The following is a 25,590-nucleotide window of genomic DNA, read 5'->3' as shown; positions in this document are numbered from 1 at the left end:
GCTGTTCTGCTTCAGAGGCCAAGCCACCAAAAGAAGAAACTCCGAAGGGAATCAGTCCAGTCAAAGGTAGGATACTATAAGTCAATACCTACAAGGAAAAGCCATAAATCAGGATTAGTCTATTCATTTCTGAATTTGAATTACAGCCAAGAAGACACCTTCACCAGCAGATGCAGAAAGAAGGAAACTCAGGCCAGGCAGTGGTGGTGAAAAACCTCCTGAAGAGCCTCCATTTACTTACCAACTCAAGGCTGTACCACTAAAGTTTGTCAAGGAGATGAAAGATATAGTGCTAACAGAAGCTGAGTCTGTTGGCTCTTCTGCAATCTTTGAAGTCCTTATTTCACCATCCACTGCAATTACCAGCTGGATGAAAGATGGAAGTAACATCCGAGAGAGCCCAAAACACAAGTTTATTGCGGATGGCAAGGATAGGAAGCTGCATATTATTGATGTCCAGCTGTCAGATGCTGGTGAATATACTTGTGTGTTACGACTGGGAAACAAAGAGAAGACCTCTACAGCCAAACTCATTGTTGAAGGTATTCCCTGTTTCAAGTTTATCAATAATTTAAAGGCTAGCTACCTCTCAAGCTAGGATTATTTCCATCAATCACTACACATATTCATTTAGCATGTAAGGCATTTCTGTATCATAAATGAGACAAATAAAAATGTTGTGTTACCCACAGAACTCCCAGTGCGGTTTGTGAAAACTCTTGAAGAAGAAGTCACTGTGATTAAAGGCCAACCGCTTTACTTGACATGTGAGCTTAACAAAGAAAGAAATGTGGTCTGGAGGAAGGATGGGAAGATAATCAAAGACAAGCCTGGGAAATTTGCTCTGGGCATTATTGGTTTGTCACATACCCTCACAATCACTGATTCAGATGACTCTGATGCTGGCACTTACACTGTTACCGTGGAAGACTCTGAGCTGTCATGCTCGTCTTGTGTTAAGGTAGTAGGTAAGCAATCAAAGTCATGTTCTCCTTTCTCTGTAGGATATTTGGGCTGTTGTAAAATTAGGAAAGGTTTTTCTTCTAGTATTACAATATAAATGAACATGTAAGATCTTTTTAGCTCTTAAAATCTTGTTGTAATACAAAATCTATTACTTCCATTTATTTATGACCGATTTATCTGCAGTAGAAGTTCGTTAAGCTGTATTTTTATGTCACTTTTGTCATGCAGAAGTGATAAGAGACTGGTTAGTAAAACCTATAAGAGACCAGCATGTGAAACCAAAAGGAACAGCTACTTTCACCTGTGACATTGTCAAGGATACACCAAACATCAAATGGTTTAAAGGAGATGAGGAAATCCCTGCTGAACCAACTGACAAAACAGAAATCTTGAAAGAAGGAAATAAAATTTTCCTGAAAATCAAGAATGCTGGCCCTGCTGATGTTGGGGAATATTCAGTGGAAGTTGAAGGTCGCAGATATCCAGCTAAACTGACACTTGGTGGTAAGGAGGTTTTACTTGTATTATATTTATTCAGCTCATAGGCCAATATTCAAAAACCACTAAACAAACAAACAAAAAAGATAACTTAAATTATTGTTCTATTGCTCTACCAAAACTTGACCTGATTATATATATGTTCATTCTAGAACGTGAAGTTGAACTTCTGAAGCCATTAGAGGATGTTACAGTTTACGAGAAAGAAACAGCAAACTTTGATACAGAAATATCTGAGGAAGACGTTCCTGGTGAATGGAAGCTGAAAGGAGAAATCCTGAGACCCTCACCTGTAAGAATCCTTGAACTTTACAATATGATTTATTTAAACACTGTCAACAGGTTCCCTTGAGTTTTTACAGTAAGATCTTTGCAGGTATGCCATTGCTACTCAATCCAGAAAGCAGAAAGAATAAGTATTATGGTGATTAAAAAAAAATGGTCCTCTAAGTAAGAATTCTATACTATAAAAGTCAGGTTTTGCAGGGCTTCATTTTCTCAAAGGATTACAGCACTTTATTCAGACAATAATAAAAACTTCTTACATACATTGCTAGGAATGATGCTGACACTTAAGAGAGGTCTGGAACGCTAAAGAAATGTACTCTGTTTTTTTCTTATTGAGTAAAAATGTTAACTTTCCTTGAAAAGCAATTCCAAACTTTCTAGCTGACTCTTTACTGTGTACAAGCGGCTTATAGAATCTCTTTATTAAAAAATAGCTAGCTGTAAGGCATTTGCATTGTATTTACCAAAATCTGTCCTTTCTCCAGACATGTGAAATCAAAGCCGAAGGAGGAAAACGCTTCCTGACCTTGCACAAAGTCAAGTTAGACCAAGCTGGTGAAGTCCTTTACCAGGCACTTAATGCAGTTACTGCAGCTATTCTGACAGTGAAAGGTACAATGCGTCATGGAGTATGATTTCAATTTAAACAGAGTTCACATGGAGCACATTACAGATTATGTGTTCTGGTTTTTCTTCCAGAAATTGAACTGGACTTTGCTGTGCCCCTAAAAGATGTTACTGTCCCTGAGAAGCGCCAAGCAAGATTTGAGTGTGTCCTTACCAGAGAAGCCAATGTTATATGGTCTAAGGGCACTGATATACTCAAGATTGGAGAAAAATTTGACATCATTGCAGATGGAAAGAAGCATATTCTTGTAATCAATGATTCTCAGTTTGATGATGAGGGAGAATACACTGCTGAAGTTGATGGCAAGAAGAGCACAGCAAGACTGTTCGTGGAAGGCAAGTTTCTTAAGAACAAAAAAACCAAAAAATGGATAAAGCATATATCTTTCAGAACCACATTAGCCTTTTTCTGATGGCATTTATGTGTCTACATTACAGGTGTGAGGCTGAAGTTCATCTCACCTCTACAGGATCAAACAGTGAAAGAAGGGGAAACAGCTCACTTCCAGTTTGAGCTTTCTCATGAAGACATGGTGGTGAAATGGTATAAAAATGATAAGAGACTCCACACAAGCAGAACAGTTTTTATAACTTCTGAAGGCAAAGTTCATAAACTAGAAATGAGAGAAGTAACACTTGATGATATCTCTGAAATAAGAGCCGTAGTCAAGGACTTGAACACACAAGCAAACCTCAAAGTCTTAGGTAATTACATAAGTAATTTAAAATATGCTATATAATATTTATAAACAATCTTTTCTAAGTAGAATGTGACAAAATTTTAATTTTTATTTAGTAAATTTAGATTACTAATTTACCGGTTTTATATCCACAATGCCTTTTGTAGAGGCCGATCCATATTTCACTGTGAAATTACAAGACTACAGTGCTGTGGAGAAAGATGATATTACGCTGGAGTGTGAACTTAGCAAGGATGTGCCAGTAAAATGGTACAAAGACGGTGAAGAACTGGTGGCTTCCAACAGAATTTCCATAAAAACAGAGGGCTTGCGCCGTATTCTGAAGATCAAGAAGGCTGCAGAGAGTGATAAGGGTGTTTATGAGTGTGATTGTGGAACTGACAAGACAACTGCTAATGTCGGTGTTGAGCGTAAGTTATCATGCCTTGGCTAAGAGAAAGTACTGAAGCTTTTGTAAAACGGTGTTGACAGGCAGACACTCTCTGGAATACAACACCAAAAATTGTACCTGTAGAAAACATGCTATTATGATGAATAGTTGAAATATCTAGATTTAAAATTAGTAAGAGACATTATATGTTAAGATATATAAAATGGCTGCTGTGAAGACAATGATTATCTATTATTCTCTATGTCCAGTTACAGCGAGGAAAAAAAAGCAGTTTGTTTAATTCACTATAACACATACCTGGGTTAATTATGAGGAAAAATATTCTTACTAAAAATAGCTACACTTTTGGACATATTATAGAAGGAGGTTGTAGACTGCCCAAACCTGCAGCTTTTTAAAAAGATGTTAGATAAAATTTTATCAGTTGTAGCATTTGAACGCCCTAAAAAAGGGATAAGAGGCGAGCTGAGATCTTTTCCAGTACTACATTTCTCTGGTATAGAATGAGTGAGTAAACAGATGTGAACTTTTATGGGTTTGTTTGGTTTTTTTTTAGCTCGCTTAATTAAAGTGGAGCGCCCGCTGTACGGAGTGGAAGTATTTGTTGGTGAAACAGCACGTTTTGAAATTGAAATTTCTGAGCCTGATGTACATCCTATATGGAAGCTAAAGGGAGAAACCCTAACACCTTCAGCTGTAAGGCTATTTCTTTATTTTCAGACTATAATTTACACTAGCAAAACCATATTTAATATAATGTCTTCTGAGACTTTTCTTAGAGTATTCATATTTGGGGGGGGTTGTTCCTTTATCACCAGGAGTGTGAAATCATAGAAGATGGGAAGAAGCATACTCTTGTCCTCCATAACTGCAAACTTGATATGACTGGAGAAGTGTCCTTCCAAGCTGCTAATGCTAAAAGTGCTGCTAATCTGAAAGTGAAAGGTATGGTCAGCATCTTGGTCAATATTTCTACATGTATCTCAGGGCATTAGAACAAATCTAGCAGCAGAAAGATCTATATGAATCTAGCACTCAACTGAGAGTACTCTTCTTTGATTTCAGAATTGCCTCTAATCTTTATCACTCCACTAAGTGATGTGAAGGTCTTTGAGAAGGACGAAGCCAAGTTTGAATGTGAGGTGTCCAGAGAACCCAAGACTTTCCGCTGGTTGAAAGGAACACAAGAGATCACTCCTGATGAAAGATTTGAAATTATTTCAGATGGAACAAAGCATGCTCTGATTATTAAATCTGTTGCTTTTGAGGATGAATCTAAATACATGTTTGAAGCTGAGGATAAGACAACAAGTGCCAAGCTAATTATTGAAGGTTTGTCCAGCTCTGCCTTTCTAGGCAGGCTCGCACCACAGTCACAGAATAGTTTTTACTGATTACATTATTATTAATGAAATGTTATGTTGTTATAGGTATCCGCCTGAAATTTGTTACTCCTCTCAAGGATGTAACAAAAAAGGAGCGAGAAACTGCAGTGTTCACTGTGGAACTCTCCCATGAAAATATCCCTGTTGTCTGGTACAAGAATGACCAGCGATTACATACCAGCAAAGTGGTTTCAATGACAGATGATGGCAAATTCCATACACTCACAATCAAAGATCTTACTATTGATGATACTTCTCAGATTAAAGTGGAAGCTATGGACAAATCCTCAGAAGCTAAGCTCACTGTTCTTGGTAAGAATACCCAGAAGAGTTTACATGTTGGATAGTATCAGAAGAGTCTTAATGAAAAATGGCAATCAGAAGGTCTTTGGGTTGGTTTTTATTTGCTTTGGTGGGGTTTTTTGGGTTTTTGTTTGGTTGTTTGACCTAAATCTACATTGTGGGTTTTTTGACAATTTTACAATTTGCTTGTCTTCTTTGGATCTCTGATGAATGGAACCTGAAAGGAGAAATCCTGAGACCTAAGGAGAATTAAAATAACTTTAAAATTTCCTGCAACTGTTGCAAAATTAACTACTAGATATTTAAATGGGGCTTTGAAGTTCCTAAAGGACCAAAACAATGTTGTCAGTAATATTAGTAATACATTGAATTCTTAGCAATTTGTACTTTTCTCTTTTTGTAACAGAACTGTGTAATATCTATAAGGACTATATTTAATCCTTCTTGCAGGGCATAAACAAGAAGTGTATTTTATGGTAAGAACTAATTCTCCTTCTGAAACTTCAGACTGAAACATATCTTAACTTTTGCTTGCAGAGGGAGACCCTTATTTCACTGGGAAGCTGCAGGATTACACTGCTGTAGAGAAAGATGAAGTAATCTTACAATGTGAAATCAGCAAAGCAGATGCCCCAGTGAAATGGATGAAGGATGGCAAACCAATTACTCCATCAAAGAATGTTGTTATTAAGGCTGACGGTAAAAAGAGAATCCTTATCCTCAAGAAAGCTTTGAAGAAAGACATTGGACAGTACACTTGTGACTGTGGTACTGATCAAACCTCTGCTAAACTCGATATTGAAGGTATGGTTATTTTACTGGGCTGCTCTGTATTACAGATCTTCTGGGGTCTGTTCCAGATTAAGAGAATCAATCACATTTTTGCTTCCCCTTCTAGACCGGGATATTGAGATTATACGTCCACTACATAGTGTGGAGGTGATTGAGACAGAGACTGCCCATTTTGATATTGAAATCTCTGAGGAAGGTGTCCATGGCAACTGGAAGCTAAAAGGAGAACCCCTGATTGAATCAGCTGTAAGCAAATATTTCAATGTATTTCTTACATGTGTCTTAAGAATGTGCAGGGAGGTAGGGTGTGAGAGAGAAGAGGGTGGCTGCAGAAATCAGGTGGAATTTCTGCTTTCAACAAGTGTTGCTGTAATAAAAATACATTTTTTTCACTAATTACTTATAAAGTGTAGTATAAGCTTAATCTAAAATTTTGTATAAAATAGCTAAATAATAAATAATTTTACATAAATAAGTACATTCTATATTACTTGTCCCTAACAATCATGTATCCAAAATGCAAAGACCTTGTGGAATTCACTAGAACATAATGACATTTAAAAATACAGACTTTGAATTGTCTGCATTTATCTTTGTGTTTGAGTTATGTGTGGTTTAAATAGCTGTAGATCACATTTTCAGACCTGTTTCCATTACTATGACAGCTAAAATTTGGTTTAAATGGTATGAAGCTTAATTAAATATCTTTAATTCCTTGCTGAAGGATCTGGAAAATTAAGAAACAATGCAATCGTGACTAGCAATAATTCAGCAACTCTGCAATGTAAAAGTACCAATGTGAATAATACACAAAGATTGGAAGTTCCACAGAAATCAGTGTCTGAATAAGAGAAAAAGACCCTTCCCAAGGAAAGGTCACAGCACATACTTAGTAATTTCTAGTTCCCTTAGGTGTCTGACTTGTCTACACATGGCTACATTGGCTAGACAATTAGCACATACCATTCACCATTCACATAAATACATTGCTTCTTGCCCTTTTTTCTAAGAGGGAGAGACTTTGAAAGGAAAGGCTTACGAATTAAATTTTATAAGGCAGATTGCAGGTGGCGGTGAAGCTAAATGTTGCTAATGGAGGAGAAGATAATAGAGGTAGGGTGTGAGAAGAAGTAGGGGCTTTTGTGGTGAGGAGCACAAAGAGGATACTGAAAAAAAATTATTTCAATTCTCTGTTTTGCAGGACTGTGAAATCAAGGAGGAAGGCAAAAAGCACTTCCTTACACTGTACAATGTACGCTTAGATCAAGCTGGTGGAGTAGATTTCCAAGCAGCAAATGCCAAATCTGGTGCTCACCTTCGAGTGAAACGTAAGTGCTTTTTAAACTGAAATTAATTAATTAAGTGAAAACAAGGTACTCGTTACCTCTTTGGAGTAGGTGGGCAAATCTCAGTACTGTATTGAACTTACAGCAACTTTTTCCAGAACAGCAACTTGAGGATTAATTACTTGAGTCATCTTAATTTTTCAGTAAAAGAATGTCTTACATGTTTCTTAACCATGTATATAGTATATTCATATAGAAGAAGTAAAAATAAGATGGCCTTGAAGGCTGCTTCATAGTCTGGCATCATATGTTGTTATGAAATCAAAGAATTGCAAGTAAAGGTTTTACTGCTTTAAAGTATCATGTTAACCTGAGAGGACGGTATCACAGTAATATCTGGGGATAGGGTTAAGAACCTGATGGACAGGGACAGGCCAGAGGGTTGGAGACCACTTGTGTCCCACTCCAATCCTAGCCCTCGCTATTTTGGAAAACAGATGCCTTATCCAGCAAGAGGCATGCAAGGCTTGGCAGAGAGACAGATGCACAGCAACTTTCCTGCTGACCTTGTTCAATTTAAAGAAACACACTCTGCAAATAGGAAATTTTAGGTGACCAGCCCTCCCCCTAAAAACCCAGGGTGGCCTCTTCTATTTTGGGAATGTAAAGAGCAGCATTGCAATGTCTGTCTCTCTTGAGGGAAGCCACCATGGAGATTAGTACATAAGGGCAGCAGAGTTCTCTTAGGTAGAAGTGAGTAATCTGAAAACGATGTCTTCTCCTTACCAAGCTCGAGTAATTGGCTTACTGAGACCTCTCAAGGATGTAACAGTGACAGCTGGGGAATCAGCAACTTTCGACTGCGAACTCTCTTATGAAGGAATCCCAGTAGAGTGGTTCCTGCAAGGAAAGAAACTGGAGCCCAGTGATAAGGTAAAGAAACCGAACTTTATTTTTCCTCATGTTTCCTCCTCCTTCCTCTCTTTCAACTGTCTTCCCCTTCTTTATTTTCCATTTGTTCTCTGCCAGTAGAGGTACTAATGCATCACAGTACAGTAGTGCTACTCTGCCAAATGGTAAATCCCCACTAAAAATTTTTTCCCTGAGAAATGCCAGTACTGTGGAAAATTTCTAGTATTTATCATACAAAGAGAAACTAAAATATTGATCATTTACAGTGTTTTTGTGCCTGATTCTGTTGGAGACTCAGCCACAGAAGTATTGAGTGGTTTTTGTTCATGTAAATTGCAGTTAGAGTAAGAGGTTTCAAAAGGTGCTATCAGGAAATGCTGTTTTTTCTCCCAAATGCCAAGTTGCAGTCCAGTTCTGCATATAAGGGGATTAAGAGGAGTCAAATTCCATTTCAGGCATTTGTTCTGGCTCTCCAGATAACTTTCTGGGGAGATTTGCTTGTCAAGCACTTCTCACTAGCTATTTTTAACCCTTCATCAAGTGCTGGCTCTTAACTCTGAGATCTGAGCAGCCTGGAATGCAGTAATTTAAAGTTACTTGTAGGAAAAATGCATAAAGATAGATAAAGAAATACATTAAGAAACATAAAATATAAATGATTTTCTCTAGTTTTATGACATCTTTTTCATGTACTAGGCCTAACAGAAATAATGCAAATGAAATTACAAATTCGAAACTTCAAACAACACAAATGTTCAAGGCATTACATGATTTAGCAAAGTTTCAGAATGTAATAATAATGTAATAATGCTGCTAATTGTACTTTGATACAGATTTTTTCTTTTTCTTTACTAGATGTTTCTGACCGTCACCAAATTTGCCTAAATAAAAACTATTTCATGACAAAAGTAGAATATAGAGATAATTAAAAAAAAACAATCATGACAATAGGCAACCCTATTACAGTACTTAAGGACAGATAAACAAAATTAAAACTTGGCAGATGAGATATAATAAATCGAGGTAATCACTTCCGAGTCTAAGAATAAAAATGCGGAAAGTTATTGATCAGTGCAGCATCTCTAGAGTTGTTACTGCCTGGCAAGAAAAATACTCTGTGTTCAATATTCCATATGACAGAACATTATTTTATTGCTATTTGTCTGAGCTAACATTTTTAATTACATGAAGAAGGGTCTAGATTTTCTTTCAGTTCACATATACAGTCAAAACTCTTATTTGACTTCAGAAGAAATTTTATCAAGAAGAAATTCAGAATAAACCATATATTTACTTGCTGCATCATATTTTGCCCATTTGAAATAGTTTCCTGAAACAGCCTCATTTATTACTGTCTTCAAGAGTCAATGTAATTGCTCAAGTGCTTAATTACAGCTGTTTTTAATCCAAACCATTATTTTGGCTCTATGGCTGGCATTCAGCTGTATATGTATAACCTTTATTGAAGGGACTTCATTATTTACCTTTACTGCTTATCTTGGTCAAATATATATTTGATTTCCTCTCAATCTGTTTCAGATGAGCATTCACTAGAGCTAGTTTCCAGGGACACAACAACCATTTGTGAGGAAGAACAGCCTCTTAGTTCTTTCCTTCCTTCTGAATCAAAAGGGACTGCAAAAGTAACAATCTTTTATGCTTCTTCTTTAGAAGCAGGTCACTTTTCCCCTTTGATTTTCTAAACCAGCATCTACTACTTGGTTGTGTACCTCATTGAAAATAAATAAATAGAATTCTTTGAGAGCGATATTGAAATTTACAGCATGAATGAGTAGCAGCTGTTTTAATGGCTGCAGTGTAGGATGTATCCTTGAATCCACCAGGTCCAGGGATGTTTGTGTAGGAGTAGCCCAATTCAAACTCGTGATTTCAAAGAAGTTTCAGCAATAGTTTTATATGTAAATGGGGGTTTTAACAGAATTTTTGAACAAAATTTAATAATATAAATTCAAATTGGCATTTACAAAAGTGTATGAGAGGGCTGCCAAACCTTTTTATATATCTCTAAAAGTTATTACGTTAGATGTATCTAGAAGTAACTTATTCCCATAATTTTACTTATTTGGGTATTTATTAGTACCTGTTCAAAATAAAGATGACCTCAAGTCAGCCTCATTTTGAACTTTTACAGAAGATTCAGGTTTTCTAATATAAGGACACATACACCTTAAAACATGGGGAAATTTAAAATTACAGTTTCTTGTAAGTGAAAAGACAAAACAGAAATTATTCTCAAAATCCTCTTAAGCAATATTTAGTACATACAAAAGAAAAAAATTACAATTTCATATACAAGTAAACAACAAAACTCCATAGATAACAATAAATAGAAATGTCATTTCATGAAATATTTCTTAAATATTTGCTGTAGATACTTACAAAGACCTTTTTATGTATTTTATAAGGTTGTGACACGTGCTGAAGGGAGAACTCACACACTCATTCTTAGAGATGTCAAGTTAACAGATGCAGGAGAGGTATCACTGACAGCAAAAGATTTCAGAACTCAAGCAAACCTTTTTGTGAAAGGTAAGTCAGTCATTTTAATTACACCGTAGTCAGTATTAACAGCCCGGTCATGATTCACCCTGGAATAGAATGGTAATACACACCATATGTCAAATTAGTAGGATCATACATACAATGCTGGACCAGTAGATAAATTTCCTGATTAAGAAGCCACTTACTTAAAATCTTTATGCTTCACAGAAAAGGTGAGGAAAGCAGGAAATACTGGAAATGTATCAGACATAGGAGATGTCTGACATAGGAGATGAATCAGTTAATTAGGATTTTCAGGGTTTTAGACTTGAACATTTATTTGGCCTCAATATGACCCGTAAATACTGGGCTTTATGGCTCCTGATGGCTGTTTTCTGTTCCTTGGAGTATTGAGAAAGTTATTAGAGCACAACTACACCATCAGTCAAGTGATGTAACATTGACTGTATGCCCATTTGCACTGCTTGCAAGATGTGTAGGGCTAAGAAGTCAAAAAAACGCACACACGTCTAACTAATTAAGTACTTCAAGGAAAAATTGAAATCAAAATCAAAAAAACATTCCTTAAGTTTGGAATATAACTTCAGAGTCACTGGGATCACATTGTTATAGTTCAGCTAAAGAAACTGAATTGCAAAACTTTGTGATGTTTTTCAAGTAAAAAACCCTTGGACAAGGATATCATTCAGTCTGCTCTAACAGTAGGTGAAAATCAGGAAATTAACTGAATTGACTGAACAAGTCTGGGCATTAACAATAAAAACTCAAATAAAATCCCCTAAGAGCCTTTTTGAATATTCAGTCAAGGAAAATTAGTAAACAGCGTGGGACGGTTCTGTACTAGAAGAGGGCTGGCTATAATTTAGATCTTTTCTGTCAAAAATCTGTTTCTTTTAGAACCCCCAGTTGAATTTACTAAACCACTTGAGGACCAGACTGTTGAAGAGGAGGCCACTGCGATACTGGAATGTGAAGTTTCCAGGGAAAATGCAAAAGTTAAATGGTTCAAAAATGGAGAAGAAATTCACAAAACAAAGAAGTATGATATAATTTCTGATGGCAGGGTCAGAAAACTCATTATCCATGGCTGCACACTGGATGATGCAAAAACATATACCTGTGATGCTAAGGATTTTAAGACATCATGTTTTCTCAATGTAGAACGTGAGTAATTTACAATTATCTACAAAAGTGTCATAAATACTACATACTAGTGCCTATGACTGGCAATATCAATGTCAGGAATTTATGCTTCTCTAACAGGATTTTCATCTACTGAACATTTTCTTTTTTCTTAACAGCTATTCGTGTTGAGTTCCTGAAACCCCTAACCGACCTTGAAGTCAAAGAAAAACAATCTGCTCGGTTTGAATGTGAAATTTCTCGTCCAGGTGTCAAGGTCAATAACAATACTTTTTAATCTGAGTAATTCCTTCAACTAGAGTATTATTTTAAATTGGGAACTTTATTGTGTTGTTACAGATGTTACATTGTGATGTTACAGAACAACACACAACTGAAATCTGTGATGGGTATGATAATATTAATAACCATGTTAATTTGCTCTAAAACAGGTGAAGTGGTTTAAGGATGGCATTGAACTTAGAAAAGGCAAAAAGTATGACATAATTTCCAAAGGCACAGAACATATTCTTGTTGTCAGTAAATGTGTCTTTGATGATGAAGCTGAATATGCCTGTGAAGCAAAAACGGCTCGAACTTCAGGCCTGCTTACAGTGATAGGTAAACACAATGGTTTAGAATCTAATCTATGAAGAAGAAAAAATGTTATTTTGATGAAAGGCTCTAATCATCTTTCTAAATGCTTGTTGCAGAGGAAGAGGCTGTTTTCACAAAAAATCTTCCTGATCTTGAAGTAAATGAAAATGACACTGTGAAATTGATCTGTGAAGTTTCAAAGCCTAACGCTGAAGTTACTTGGTTTAAAGGAGATGAGGAGGTGCCTGATGGTGGTAGATTTGAACACATTTCTGATGGCCGAAAGAGAATTCTTCTCATACGTAATGCTCATCCTGAAGATGCTGGCAAATATACTTGCAAGCTCCCAAGCTCTAGTACAACAGGAAAACTTACTGTACATGGTAAGACAGTTACTTTACTGCCCTTGTTTTCTGGGGAATAAAAAAGTAAAAAATAATTTTAAAAAGTATTAAAAAAATCATTAAGAACACACAACTTGATTTATCCTAAAAAAAAGTAATAAAATCATATATATCTAAAAAATTTTTCCTTTCAGAACTTGCAGCAGAATTTCTTACTAGACCACAAAATCTTGAGGTGCTTGAAGGAGAACAAGCTGAATTTGTCTGTTCAGTATCCAAAGAGGCGATTACAGTACAGTGGCTGAGGGGTGACACAGTTCTGGAGCCTGGTGATAAGTATGACATCATTTCAGATGGCAAAAAGAGAACACTTGTGGTTAAAGACTCTATTCTAGGAGATACAGGAAAATATACTGTCATGGTTGGTGATGCTAAAGCTACAGCACGCTTAACAGTGATTGGTAAGCTTTATTTTATCAATGTGCAGGTGAATATTTCATTGTATTTCTTATACTACATAATGCCCTATCTCATCTGTCTTCTCAATTTCAGAAAAACTCAGGATTATAACTCCCCTTAAGGACCAAGAAGTTAATGAGGGTCAAGAAATTATCTTCAACTGTGAAGTCAATAAAGAGGGTGCCAAAGAGAAGTGGTACAAAAATGATGAGGCAATATTTGACAGTGCGAAATACATTATTGTCCAGAAGGATTTAGTTTACACTCTCAGAATCAGAGATGCACAGTTGAAAGATCAAGCTACCTATACCATCTCACTGTCAAACCAGAGAGGCGAACACGTCAAAAGCTCTGCTTCCCTGAAAGTATTAGGTAAATATCTTGCACTGTGCTAAAATTATTTCATCATCTTACATTCAATTTCACATCAGGATCATGAGGATGTAAATTGATCACTTTGCGTTTTTGTCTTGACAGAGGAGGATCTCAGAATTGTTGAGCCCCTTGAAGATATAGAGACCATGGAAAAGAAAACTGTCACATTCTGGTGCAAAGTCAATCGCCTTAACGCCACCCTCAAATGGACGAAGAATGGTGAAGAGATAACATTCAACAAGCGCATTTTGTACAAAATTGATAAATACAAACATTCACTCATCATTAAAGACTGTGGGTTTATAGATGAGGGTGAATACACTGTCACTGCAGGACAAGACAAATCAGTTGCAGAGCTTCTCATCACAGAAGCACCAGCAGACTTCACTGAACATCTCCGGGACCAGACTGTCACTGAATTTGATGATGCTGTCTTTACATGCCAGCTTTCCAAAGAGAAAGCCAGTGTAAGATGGTACAGAAATGGAAGAGAAATAAAAGAAGGCAAAAAGTATGTACATTTTATTATGCTAAGCATGTTTGCTTAATTTTGTTGCTTCGTCTGGAAACTAAAATATTGCTTGCTTTTCTCCTCCATAAGATACCAGTTTGAAAAGGATGGAAATCTGCACAGATTAATCATAAAGGACTGTAGACTAGATGATGAGTGTGAATATTCCTGTGGAGTGGATGACAGAAAATCTAGGGCAAGACTTTTTGTTGAAGGTATGAAAAAAAATGAATAGGATTTATTGTTTCATTATTTAGTAGTAATAGAAACAACACACAAATAACAACAAATGACTTGATGTTTATTTCAGAAATCCCTGTTGAGATCATCCGACCACCACAAGATATTTATGAAGCTCCTGGTGCAGATGTCATTTTCACGGCAGAGTTAAACAAAGATGGTGTGGAGGTCAAGTGGTTGAGAAACAACATGATTATCATCCAAGGTGACAAACATCAGATGATGAGTGAAGGAAAGGTCCACAGACTGCAGGTGTGCGAGATAAAGCCCCGTGACCAAGGGGAATATAGATTTATTGCCAAAGATAAGGAAGCTAGAGCTAAGCTTGAATTAGCTGGTAAGTTGCTTGCTTCGTGTTTCTTTTATAAAGTCTTAGATTAATGAATTAACTGTTTAAGTAAATTGATTTTTGTTCTTCAAGGAGTTGAATTAAAATGAATACAAAATCATTCTGACACAAGTGCAAGTCTGTTATACTGTATGAATTATAATTCAGGCAATAAACATGACCATGCTAATCCAACTGTTGAGAAAAATGTAGTTCACTTTTCAGTGACTGTAACAAAGAGTATTAATTGAGCTTAAAGGAGACAGAAACTTTTCATTAGGTCACTGAAAATATGAAACATGAAACTTATTTGACCTGCTCATTTCAGACTTATAAGACGTGTAAGTCCTTATTTGTCTATTTAACAGTATCAGACCATAAATTAAATTTATGCTTAGAAAGCAACTCCTGCTTTTAAAGGAGGACGCAGTATATACCAACTGGCCTGAGTTTCTTTCAAGCAATCCAATAAGTATATGAAGGATTTGCTTAGAATTCATGTAACAACTCCTTTTACTTTTCTGTGTTAGCTTCTTTGCTGTTTGCACAAACGTAGCAATATTTTTTATATGCAAGTACTTACTTCTCACACTTACCTTCCTTAGCTGCACCTAGAATTAAGACTGGTGATCAAAACCTTGTGGTTGATGTTGGAAAGCCTTTAACTATGACTGTTCCATACGATGCCTACCCAAGAGCAGAAGCTGAATGGTTGAAAGGGGAGGAAAGCCTGCCCACAACAACTGTTGACACAACAACTGACTGCACTACCTTCAAAATTTATGAAGCAAAGAAATCAGATAAGGGAAGGTACAAGGTTATACTACGAAACAAACATGGCCAGGCAGAAGCGTTCATCAATGTAGAGGTCATTGGTAGGTATTCCTTCAGTTAAAACCTTGCTTACATTTATTTAAACTGAGGCTGGGGGGAGGAGAGAACAACACCCTAAAATATTTTCATGTCCTTGTTAGATGTTCCAGGTCCTGTTAGAAACTTGGAAATCACTGAAATTTATGATGGTGAAGTTGGCCTTGCCTGGCAAGAACCAGAAAGTGACGGTGGAAGTAAAATAATAGGCTATGTTATTGAAAGACGTGATATCAAGCGTAAGACCTGGATTATGGTCACTGATCGTGCTGAAAATTGTGAATACACTGTTACTGGACTTCAAAAAGGAGGAGTTGAGTACCTCTTCCGTGTTAGTGCACGGAACAGAGTGGGCACCGGTGAGCCAGTGGAAACAGAAAGACCTGTGGAAGCTAAGAGCAGATTTGGTGAGAAAGTTATGAAATCAGTGTTTGATGACAGTGTAAGAAACACAGTACAAACTCTAACAGGTAAAAAAATCTTGGTTTTCCTTTTTCTCCCTAAAATAAAATGCAGAAGTTCCTGGTCCTCCTCAAAATGTAGAAGTAACTGATGTGAACAGGTTTGGAGCTACACTTACCTGGGAACCACCAGAGTATGATGGAGGATCTCCAATTACAGGCTATGTTATTGAATTGCGTAACAGAGTTTCCATCAAATGGGAGCCAACTATGACCACAGGAGCTGATGAACTGTCAGCTGTCCTAACTGATGTTGTGGAAAATGAAGAATATTTCTTCAGAGTAAGAGCTCAAAACATGGTTGGAGTTGGCAAACCAAGCCCCGCTACACGTGCAGTAAAAATAATGGACCCAATTGGTAAGTGTGCAAGCACCGACTATGATTGCATTATGAGACAGGGGCATTTCAGCTATTTAGATATCATGTGTACAGGAAGGTTCAATTGCGAATCTTGTGCTGCAACTACCACATAGATTTTTCCTACTCTTGTCCTCCAAATATATCAGAAGCACCTTGCTATCATTTGGTTCAGTAAAAACTGTGAATATTTCTGCTCTGAAATTAGGATCCAACCTCAATTTAAAAATGGTTTAGAAAAAGCCATGCATGGATTTTAAAAAGATTACTTCAAGGTATAGACAGGTACCCATATTCCTTTTTCAGTTGCAAAAATACATTTCTCTCAAATCATTTTCAGAGAGACCAAGTCCTCCCATTAACCTTGATCATTCAGACCAAACTAAGTCATCAGTGCAGCTCACATGGGAACCTCCTCTCAAAGATGGAGGAAGTCCAGTCTTAGGCTATATTGTGGAAAGGCAAGAAGAAGGAACAGACAAGTGGATTCGCTGTAATGCAAAATTAGTACCTGCTCTTACTTTTAAGGTAAGGTGTTCTATTCATTACAAACTACGTAATATGTGTAAATTATTTTAATATGAGTTACTAATGATTATTTGTGCCTTTTAGGTAACTGGATTGAAACCAGGATCCAGTTATTACTACAGAGTCTCAGCAGAAAACGCAGCTGGTGTGTCTGACCCAGCGGAGGCTATTGGGCCATTAATTGCAGATGATACTTTTGGTGAGCCATATGCTATTTATTAAACACGATTAATCAGATAAGACACGCAAGTGCATCTTGTGGGTAGTACGTATATTTTTCACCAGATAACTGTAATTCCAAGTACTATAAGGAGCCTTAAACTTCTGAGGTTCGGAGTTATTTCTGCTCCATTAAAAATTCTGCAGATGTTTACCTGTACTATTTGGGTAGAGACCTATTAGGCTGCCTGAAGAACAAGGCATGACCTTTTGTCTCCTGACCTAGCTTTGTGGAGAGTGGGAGGTAACAGAAGGAGAGCAAGGGCAAAGATATAAAAAAATATTGAAATGACACAGATTATATTTAAGGGTAGATTAGATCTCCTACTTGATAATGCTAAGCTGTCTTATCTTACATATTTCTAAAAAGTGTTCCAGTCTGCAGGCTTAGATACAGTTGGAATCAGACTCTTGACACAGCTATCATTAGCCATATTCAGAACATATTAAAATATTTCAATAAATCCATTTTCCAATTTTTCCAGTTGGACCTACAATGGACCTAAGTGCATTTAAAGATGGGTTGGAAGTTATTGTTCCAGAGCCAATAAAGATCCGTGTTCCTATCACTGGCTACCCTGTGCCAACCGCCACATGGTCTTTTGGTGACCAAGTCTTAGAAGACGGTGATCGTGTAGCAATGAAGACCACTGCCTCCTTTGCAGAAATTGTAATTACTCCAAGTGAACGTCCAGACAAGGGAATTTACTCCTTAACATTAGAAAACCCTGTGTCATCTGTTTCAGGAGAAATTAATGTTAATGTCATCGGTAAGTGGACATGTATATATTCTGGTGTTTACATTCCCTATTTTCCTGCTAAAATCTAATTCGGTCGATAATGTGAAATCACACAACTTTTAGTAATGGCACTATTTTAAAATAAAAAAAATCTAGAAATTCATCCTCAAAAAACCCCGATTTTCTGGTTTTCAATATCCAACTTTGCTGTTTAAGGAAGAATGACCAAGAAGAGTAAGTCTTCTGTCAGACAAGTTACATAGACATCACCTGTCAAATACTGATTACAGAATAATTAATACAATTGCTATGATTTCTAGCTCGTCCAAGTGCACCAAGAGAACTTAAGGTTGTAGACATAATCAAGAACACAGTACAACTGTCATGGGAACCGCCAGAGGATGATGGTGGCAGTCCAGTTACTGGCTATGTAATTGAAAAACGTGAAGTAAGCCGGAAAACATGGAGCAAAGTAAGTTCATTCTTTCTCATTTCAATTTGTATTTTCTGCATCGTTTCCATACACGCTGCTGAAGTTTGTGTCTTATTTTGATAATTATTATTTAGAAATAAACTTTAGAAACACATTGGAGCCTTTCTTCTCTTTAGGTTATGGATCAAGTTGTTGACCAAGAGTTCACTGTACCTGACCTCATCCAGGGAAAAGAATATATATTTAGAGTTTCTGCTTGCAATAAATGTGGCCCAGGAGAACCTGCATATATTGATGAACCTGTAGATATGTCAGCACCAGCAAGTGAGTCACTGGTTCACATTGTTGCTGATTTTCCATTTCTGAAACCTTGTTGATTATTTTCAAAATAAGGTGTTAAAAAAAATCTTCCTTAAACTGGTTTCTAAAACCCCATATGTTTTTAATTTTTAATAGCGGTGCCTGATCCACCAGAGAACGTTAAATGGAGAAATCCAACATCAAAAGGAATCTTCCTAACATGGGAGCCTCCCAAATATGATGGTGGCGCCCGCATTAAGGGTTATCTGGTAGAAAAATCCCAACGTGGCACAGACAAGTGGGAGATATGCGGGGAGCCTGTTATTGAAACAAAGTAAGTAAATTAACACCAGAATATATATCCTTCCAACTGAGCCATCCTCACCACTTTTAATACCTGGATTTATTTATTTATTTTTAACAAACAGAATGGAAGTAACAAAACTCAAGGAAGGAGAGTGGTATGCATATCGGGTTAAGGCTTTGAACAGAATAGGAGCTAGCAAGCCAAGTAAACCAACAGATGATATTCAGGCCATTGATGCAAAAGGTAATTACTTCAATTGCTGAATTACAATAGCTGCTTTACTTTTACTAGTCTGTTTCTCTAACAATATTTGTGTTCTCTCCTAAATCAGAGGCTCCAGAAATTTTCTTAGATGTGAAGCTTCTTGCTGGGCTTACTGTGAAAGCTGGAACTAAAATTGAGCTGCCAGCTAAAGTAACCGGAAAGCCTGAGCCCCAGATTACTTGGACCAAGGCTGACAAAATTTTGAGACCAGATGACAGAATCACCATTGAAACAAAACCTAATCATTCTACAGTCACCATTACAGACAGCAAGAGGAGTGACAGTGGAACCTATATTATAGAAGCTGTAAATTCCAGTGGACGCGCTACTGCTGTTGTTGAAGTTAATGTTCTTGGTATGCATGTATTTTATTTTGTTTATTAAAAAATATTAGTAATGTACTGAGGTATGCAAGGATAAGATTAACATTCACATCTTGTTCTCTACAGATAAACCTGGTCCACCAGCTGCATTTGATGTATCAGAAATCACAAATGAATCCTGCCTTCTGACATGGAATCCTCCACGAGATGATGGGGGTTCTAAAATTACCAACTATGTTCTTGAGAAAAGAGCTACAGATAGTGAAATATGGCACAAGTTGTCATCAACTATTAAGGATACAAAATTCAGAGCTACCAATTTAACGCCTCATAAAGAATACGTGTTCCGAGTCAGTGCGGAGAACATGTATGGTATTGGGGAGCCAGCACAGTGTAACCCCATCATTGCAAAATATTCATTTGGTTAGTGAATTAAATTAATGTTAAATTGTTATAATATTTTAACTGGGAGGGAGGAGGAAACGTGTGATGCCTTGGGAATTTATTATTTTTTTTTATATACAGATCCACCAGGCCCTCCAACGGGTCTCAAACCTATAGAGGTCACTAAAGATTCAGTCACCTTAACATGGAATGAACCAGATGAAGACGGTGGCAGCCCCATAACAGGCTACTGGGTTGAAAGATACGACCCTGAGCAAGATAAATGGATAAAATGCAATAAAATGCCTGTGAAAGATACAACTTACAAGTAAGGCTACAATCAGTTTAGTCTGAAATTAGCCTTTTATACAAGCTTTATGCTGTTCTTACTCTTTTTTCCTTGCTTCCATAAGTTTACATCCAACTAACATCTGGTGGCATACGTGCTTAATTTCTGTGCTATGTGATTATTCATAAGACATTCTCAAACAGCAGACATAGCCACTTCACACAACAATTTGCCCAGACCCTGGAGGGTTTTTTTCCTCCTGATACCTTCATGAACTAACAATGGTGGAATATACAAATATGCAATAGGGATCTCAAAACATTGATTTCTATGTCATGGCTCACCATTTTATTTTTGACAATATACCTATTTTAAATGTTCAGCATTTTTATAACATCATTATGAGTAATTTGGGTATTTTCGAAGTTTGCAAGTAAACTGTAATATGAAAAGTAGAGCAAAAATGTTTTTGACATGAGTTAATGTGTAGATTTGGTTTAATCAAACCTAATTTTTTATTTCCAGAGTTAAAGGTCTTACAAATAAGAAGAAATACAAGTTCCGTGTCTTGGCAGAGAACCTTGCAGGACCTGGAAAACCAAGCAAGGAAACAGAGCCAATCTTAGTAAAAGATCCAATTGGTATAATAAACACATTTTTTAATGGTTTAATTTAACAACAAAAAGTAAGTCTTTATTTTCATATGTAATTAATATTGTACTCTTGTCTAGATCCACCATGGCCTCCTGGAAAGCCAACTGTGAAAGATGTTGGCAAGACATCATTAACCCTGAACTGGACAAAGCCAGAACATGATGGAGGGGCAAAGATTGAATCTTATGTTATTGAACTATTAAAGACTGGAACAGATGAGTGGGTGAGAGTGGCTGAAGGAGTTCCCACAACTGAACACTTCCTCAAAGGGCTTATGGAGAAACAGGAATATTCATTCCGTGTAAGAGCTGTGAACAAGGCTGGTGAGAGTGAGCCCAGCGAACCTAGTGACCCTGTGCTGTGCAAGGAGAGACTCTGTGAGTATTGTTTAAAAACTTCCTGCTAGTGCAAACACACTATTTCTGTCTTTGAAAAAGACTCGTGTATGCCTGTTTCTGTAGGTACCAAGCAAACTCTTGGAAGGCTTATGAATATTAGAATCTGTTCTGTTTCTGCTAAGAAAACACAAGTTTTTTATTAGTTTTGGTGCATTCCCTGTCTTCCACAATCTTTGGCAGGAAATACACTAACCTGTTTTAACATCTTTTACTGTTTTACAGATCCTCCTTCACCACCTCGGTGGCTTGAGGTTATTAATATCACTAAAAACACAGCAGATCTTAAATGGACAGTACCAGAAAAAGATGGGGGTTCCCCAATTACCAACTACATTGTTGAAAAGAGAGATGTAAGGCGAAAAGGCTGGCAGACAGTTGATACAACAGTGAAAGATACCAAATATACAGTGAGCCCGTTGACTGAAGGCTCACTGTATGTGTTCCGTGTAGCTGCTGAAAATGCCATTGGACAGAGTGACTATTGTGAAATTGAAGATTCAGTGCTTGCTAAAGATACATTCAGTAAGTTTCAGATTTGCTTACTGAGTGATAAGTAGAAAGAGTTCATGTGCAATGGATTTCTATTCTTCTAATGTTTGTACTTTTTTTCCTTTAGCAACCCCTGGGCCTCCATATGCTCTTACAATCGTTGAAGTGACAAAAGGTCATGTTGATTTGAAATGGGAACCACCTAAGAATGATGGTGGCAGACCAATTCAAAGGTACGGTCATTTTAAATTTGTGTACCTTTTCCTGTAGATGAAGATCTTTCCATGAATGAAGACAGTTCTCCCAAAAGGCTTACATTTTAAAAGGACATATTTTATATAAAAAACAGGTGGACAGCTGTAAAGAGAAGCCATGTGGTCAAAGCAGTTAAGGGTTTGATTTTAAAATGTGAAAATTATACAAATATAAATAACCTAATGTGCACGAAAAATGAATGTGCACAAACATGAAATGTTATAATGAAATCAGATTAAATTGAACTCGATATAAAATTTTTAAAAAAATCGCAATCACCATCTAGAATTCCTCCAGAGCATCACCATTTAGACCCATCTACAAACCAGATATGTTGCATTTCCCTTCTGCCTTAGTTTCTCATTGAAACAGTATACATTCAGCTAAGATGAAGCCTCATCTCTTTTCTGTTCATTCTCTTCTTTATTACACTTTTCAAACAGACTGTTTTACTCCTTTGAGTCACTTCTATCTCATCTTTCTCTTTGGTCTCTAAAGTATCTATCCTCTGAAATTCACCTTGAATGCCAGTTATATTTTTCTTCTTTATATTTTCACTCTTCCTCTCCTTCCCAATCAAGCTAAGCGTATCTTACACAAACTGACAACTACAGAAATCTGCCTGAAGAAACATAAGTCATATAATTCACATTACTTTTTCATAGCCTATCATAGGCAGAATTTTGACAGCTGAGTAACTCACAGATAATATCTACAAATATTCTCAATGGACTAACCACTGAGATCCAAACTAGCAAAGGCACAAGCGTAACTTGGAAGTTCTTTTACCTCAGTAGCTCTCTAAAACCTAAGAACATAGCAGAAGTTCAGGAACTGGATTTCAGAATTGAGTCTGTCAGTAATGTCTATCCCATTACGTCTAAGACCTACTAGGATAAAGTGGCTGATATGTGAAGTAAAATTAATTGAATCAGTCACCCATCATTATCTCTCCTTTTCCATTGGCTAAACTATTCTAATCTCTCTTTATCTATTTTATTGAGCAAGAAGACTTAAGTGTTCATGTTTCAAGTGCCTGATAGTATTTTTCCAAATTTATTCAGATATGTTATTGAAAAGAAAGAAAAACTAGCCACTCGCTGGGTAAAAGCTGGCAAGACAGCTGGTCCAGACTGCAATTTCAGAGTGACCGATGTCATTGAAGGTACAGATGTACAGTTCCAGGTTCGTGCAGAAAATGAAGCTGGCTGTGGTCATCCCAGTGAACCAACTGACCTCATTCATATTGAAGACCCAACAAGTAAGTAGCAGTATAACATAGAGTGTATGGATTACAGAAGCAGCACACTGTATAGAACAGACATTGTGGGACAAAAATTATGCAACTCTTCCATTTCTGCAGGCCCTCCTTCACCTCCTCAGGATTTACATGTCACAGATGCAGGTCGAAAGCACATTTGCATTGCATGGAAACCACCTGAGAAGAATGGCGGAAGCCCTATTATTGGGTATAATGTTGAAATGTGTGAAGCAGGAACAGAAAAATGGATGCGAATCAATTCTCGACCAATAAAAGATCTGAAATGTAAAGTGGAGGAAGGTGTTGTTCCAGACAAGGAATATGTGCTGAGAGTCAGAGCTGTCAATGCTGTTGGAGCTAGTGAGCCATCAGATATCTCAGAAAAAGTTGTTGCCAAGGACCCAGACTGTAAGAAAAGATTCCTTTTTTTTTTTCCAGATCTGCATAATTGAATAAAGAATACTGTTTGACCACTTTTTATTCATATTATACTTACTCTTACAGGCAATCCAACCATCGATCTAAAAACTCGTGACATTGTTGTTGTTAAAGGACAGAAATTAAGCATCCCCATACCCTTCAGAGCTGTTCCATCCCCAACCATAACGTGGCACAAAGATGGCAAAGAGTTGAAAGCTGGTGACAGAACAACAATGAAGAGTGACTACACCTCTGCATTGCTTGAAGTCATAGACAGTGTTCATGCTGATGCTGGTGTTTATACCATCACATTGGAGAACAAGCTGGCATCAACAACTGGCTCAGTCAATGTCAAAGTCATAGGTAACTAGTCTTCTTCCATTCTGAGAAGAATACTTATCCTCACTTGAGCACTGCAGCTGATAGAAGAAAGGACATGTGGAGGAATTATTTCAACTCAGACACATGTAGATTGCGAAAAAGGCATTAATCTTACAAAATCTCACAAAAAAAAAACCCCTAACACCGCCCCCCCCAAAAAACCCCACACTTTACCCCAAGTTGATCTAACTTCTCAGTGGCTGCTCAAGGCTCAAATATTATGAATAGCGATCATATAAATATAAAACAGCCTATAAGAATTCTGAATATTTTCACCTTTAGGAACATAAATTCATATGTATGCTGTGTAGCCAACATTTGTGGATTTGGTCTGTTGTTTGCAAAGCAAAGAAATGCAATTTCATATTTCTAGGAATACAGCTTCCCATCTATTTAGTTAGCTAATTTTATCGTATTTATTTCAAACAGGGCCACCCGGACAGTGTAAAGACATTAAGGCAAGCGAAGTAACTAAGAATTCTTGCAAAGTATCCTGGGAACCTCCAGACTTTGATGGTGGTACTCCTATTCTGCATTATGTTCTGGAACGCAGAGAGGCTGGTCGTCGAACATATATCCCAGTCATGTCTGGTGAAAATAAGCTTTCATGGCAAGTCAAAGATCTTATCCCAAACTGTGAATATTACTTCCGTGTCAAAGCTGTCAATAAGATTGGAGGAGGTGAATATCTTGAACTAAGAAACCCAATCATTGCAGAAGACCCAAAACGTAAGATTTTTTTTTTTCTAAATAATTTAGCAAATTTAATTTTAACTAAAATATTCACACTATTTTTTCTCATATGATGCCTCTTTCGGTATTCCTCCACAGAGCCTCCAGATCCTCCTGTTGACCTTGAGGTCCATAATCCAACATCAAAATCAGTAACACTTACATGGAAGCCACCTCTCTTTGATGGTGGAAGCAAGATTATGGGCTATATAATAGAAAAGCTCGCTAAGGGCAAGGAGAGATGGGAGAGATGCAATGACTATCTCGTACCTCTACTAACTTACCCAGTGAAAGGTCTTGAGGAAGGAAAGGAATATCAGTTTCGTGTTCGTGCTGAGAATGCTGCTGGCATCAGTGAGCCATCTCGGATTACTCCTTTTGTGAAAGCTGTGGATCCTACAGGTACGAATTGCTCATTTGATTGTTTGTAGTAATTGCCGTACATCCTCAAACATATTGGATGATTCTACTCTTCATTTATCACTCTATGTTATTGCAGAGGCTCCAAAAGTCTTTCTTGCTGCAAATCTACAGTCTGGCCTTGAGGTGAAGAGTGGTGATGAGATCATACTTGAGGCACATATTTCAGGGTCGCCTTATCCATCTATCACTTGGCTGAGGAACGATGAAATTGTTACACCAGAGGAAATCAAAAAGAGAGTAACAACGTATGCAAGGAAGAAGAAGGGTGAAGTTGAGGAAGAGAAACCTTTCCAGCTTTCACTGCCAGAACGTATGAGTATTGACAACCATAAAGAAGGAGAGTCTGTACTATCAATTCGTGACTCCATCAGAGCTGACCATGGCACATTTACAATCAAAGTGGAAAACGATCATGGTGTTGCAAAAGCCTCATGCGAAGTCAATGTGTTAGGT

The 25,590-nt window shown here is 37.1% G+C and overlaps 1 protein-coding gene across 1 annotated transcript in view; it reads left to right on the top strand.

The window, feature by feature from the left end:
• TTN (titin) overlaps window positions 1–25,590 on the top strand; it is a 240,400-nt gene that overhangs the window by 140,738 nt on the left and 74,072 nt on the right. Inside the window, 50 exon segments of the mRNA XM_054069478.1 lie at window positions 16–66; window positions 147–542; window positions 693–968; window positions 1,195–1,470; window positions 1,617–1,756; window positions 2,238–2,364; window positions 2,452–2,715; window positions 2,818–3,084; window positions 3,227–3,490; window positions 4,028–4,167; window positions 4,290–4,416; window positions 4,537–4,803; window positions 4,902–5,168; window positions 5,697–5,963; window positions 6,058–6,197; window positions 7,153–7,279; window positions 8,028–8,170; window positions 10,576–10,699; window positions 11,570–11,836; window positions 11,974–12,071; window positions 12,247–12,415; window positions 12,508–12,774; window positions 12,930–13,196; window positions 13,288–13,566; window positions 13,672–14,080; window positions 14,171–14,295; window positions 14,391–14,657; window positions 15,254–15,523; window positions 15,623–15,925; window positions 16,035–16,337; window positions 16,678–16,865; window positions 16,950–17,064; window positions 17,570–17,854; window positions 18,145–18,296; window positions 18,434–18,581; window positions 18,714–18,891; window positions 18,986–19,107; window positions 19,196–19,483; window positions 19,578–19,874; window positions 19,977–20,163; window positions 20,650–20,765; window positions 20,856–21,155; window positions 21,399–21,698; window positions 21,793–21,898; window positions 22,985–23,181; window positions 23,284–23,589; window positions 23,686–23,964; window positions 24,412–24,711; window positions 24,814–25,116; window positions 25,214–25,588. Of these exon segments, the coding sequence (XP_053925453.1) occupies window positions 16–66; window positions 147–542; window positions 693–968; window positions 1,195–1,470; window positions 1,617–1,756; window positions 2,238–2,364; window positions 2,452–2,715; window positions 2,818–3,084; window positions 3,227–3,490; window positions 4,028–4,167; window positions 4,290–4,416; window positions 4,537–4,803; window positions 4,902–5,168; window positions 5,697–5,963; window positions 6,058–6,197; window positions 7,153–7,279; window positions 8,028–8,170; window positions 10,576–10,699; window positions 11,570–11,836; window positions 11,974–12,071; window positions 12,247–12,415; window positions 12,508–12,774; window positions 12,930–13,196; window positions 13,288–13,566; window positions 13,672–14,080; window positions 14,171–14,295; window positions 14,391–14,657; window positions 15,254–15,523; window positions 15,623–15,925; window positions 16,035–16,337; window positions 16,678–16,865; window positions 16,950–17,064; window positions 17,570–17,854; window positions 18,145–18,296; window positions 18,434–18,581; window positions 18,714–18,891; window positions 18,986–19,107; window positions 19,196–19,483; window positions 19,578–19,874; window positions 19,977–20,163; window positions 20,650–20,765; window positions 20,856–21,155; window positions 21,399–21,698; window positions 21,793–21,898; window positions 22,985–23,181; window positions 23,284–23,589; window positions 23,686–23,964; window positions 24,412–24,711; window positions 24,814–25,116; window positions 25,214–25,588 (11,229 nt within the window).

The sequence above is a fragment of the Cuculus canorus genome, chromosome 6 (assembly GCF_017976375.1).
Source record: "Cuculus canorus isolate bCucCan1 chromosome 6, bCucCan1.pri, whole genome shotgun sequence".
NCBI lineage: Eukaryota > Metazoa > Chordata > Aves > Cuculiformes > Cuculidae > Cuculus > Cuculus canorus.
The sequence above is the reverse complement of the archived record's forward strand: the minus strand, read 5'-3'. Positions and strand labels throughout refer to the sequence as shown.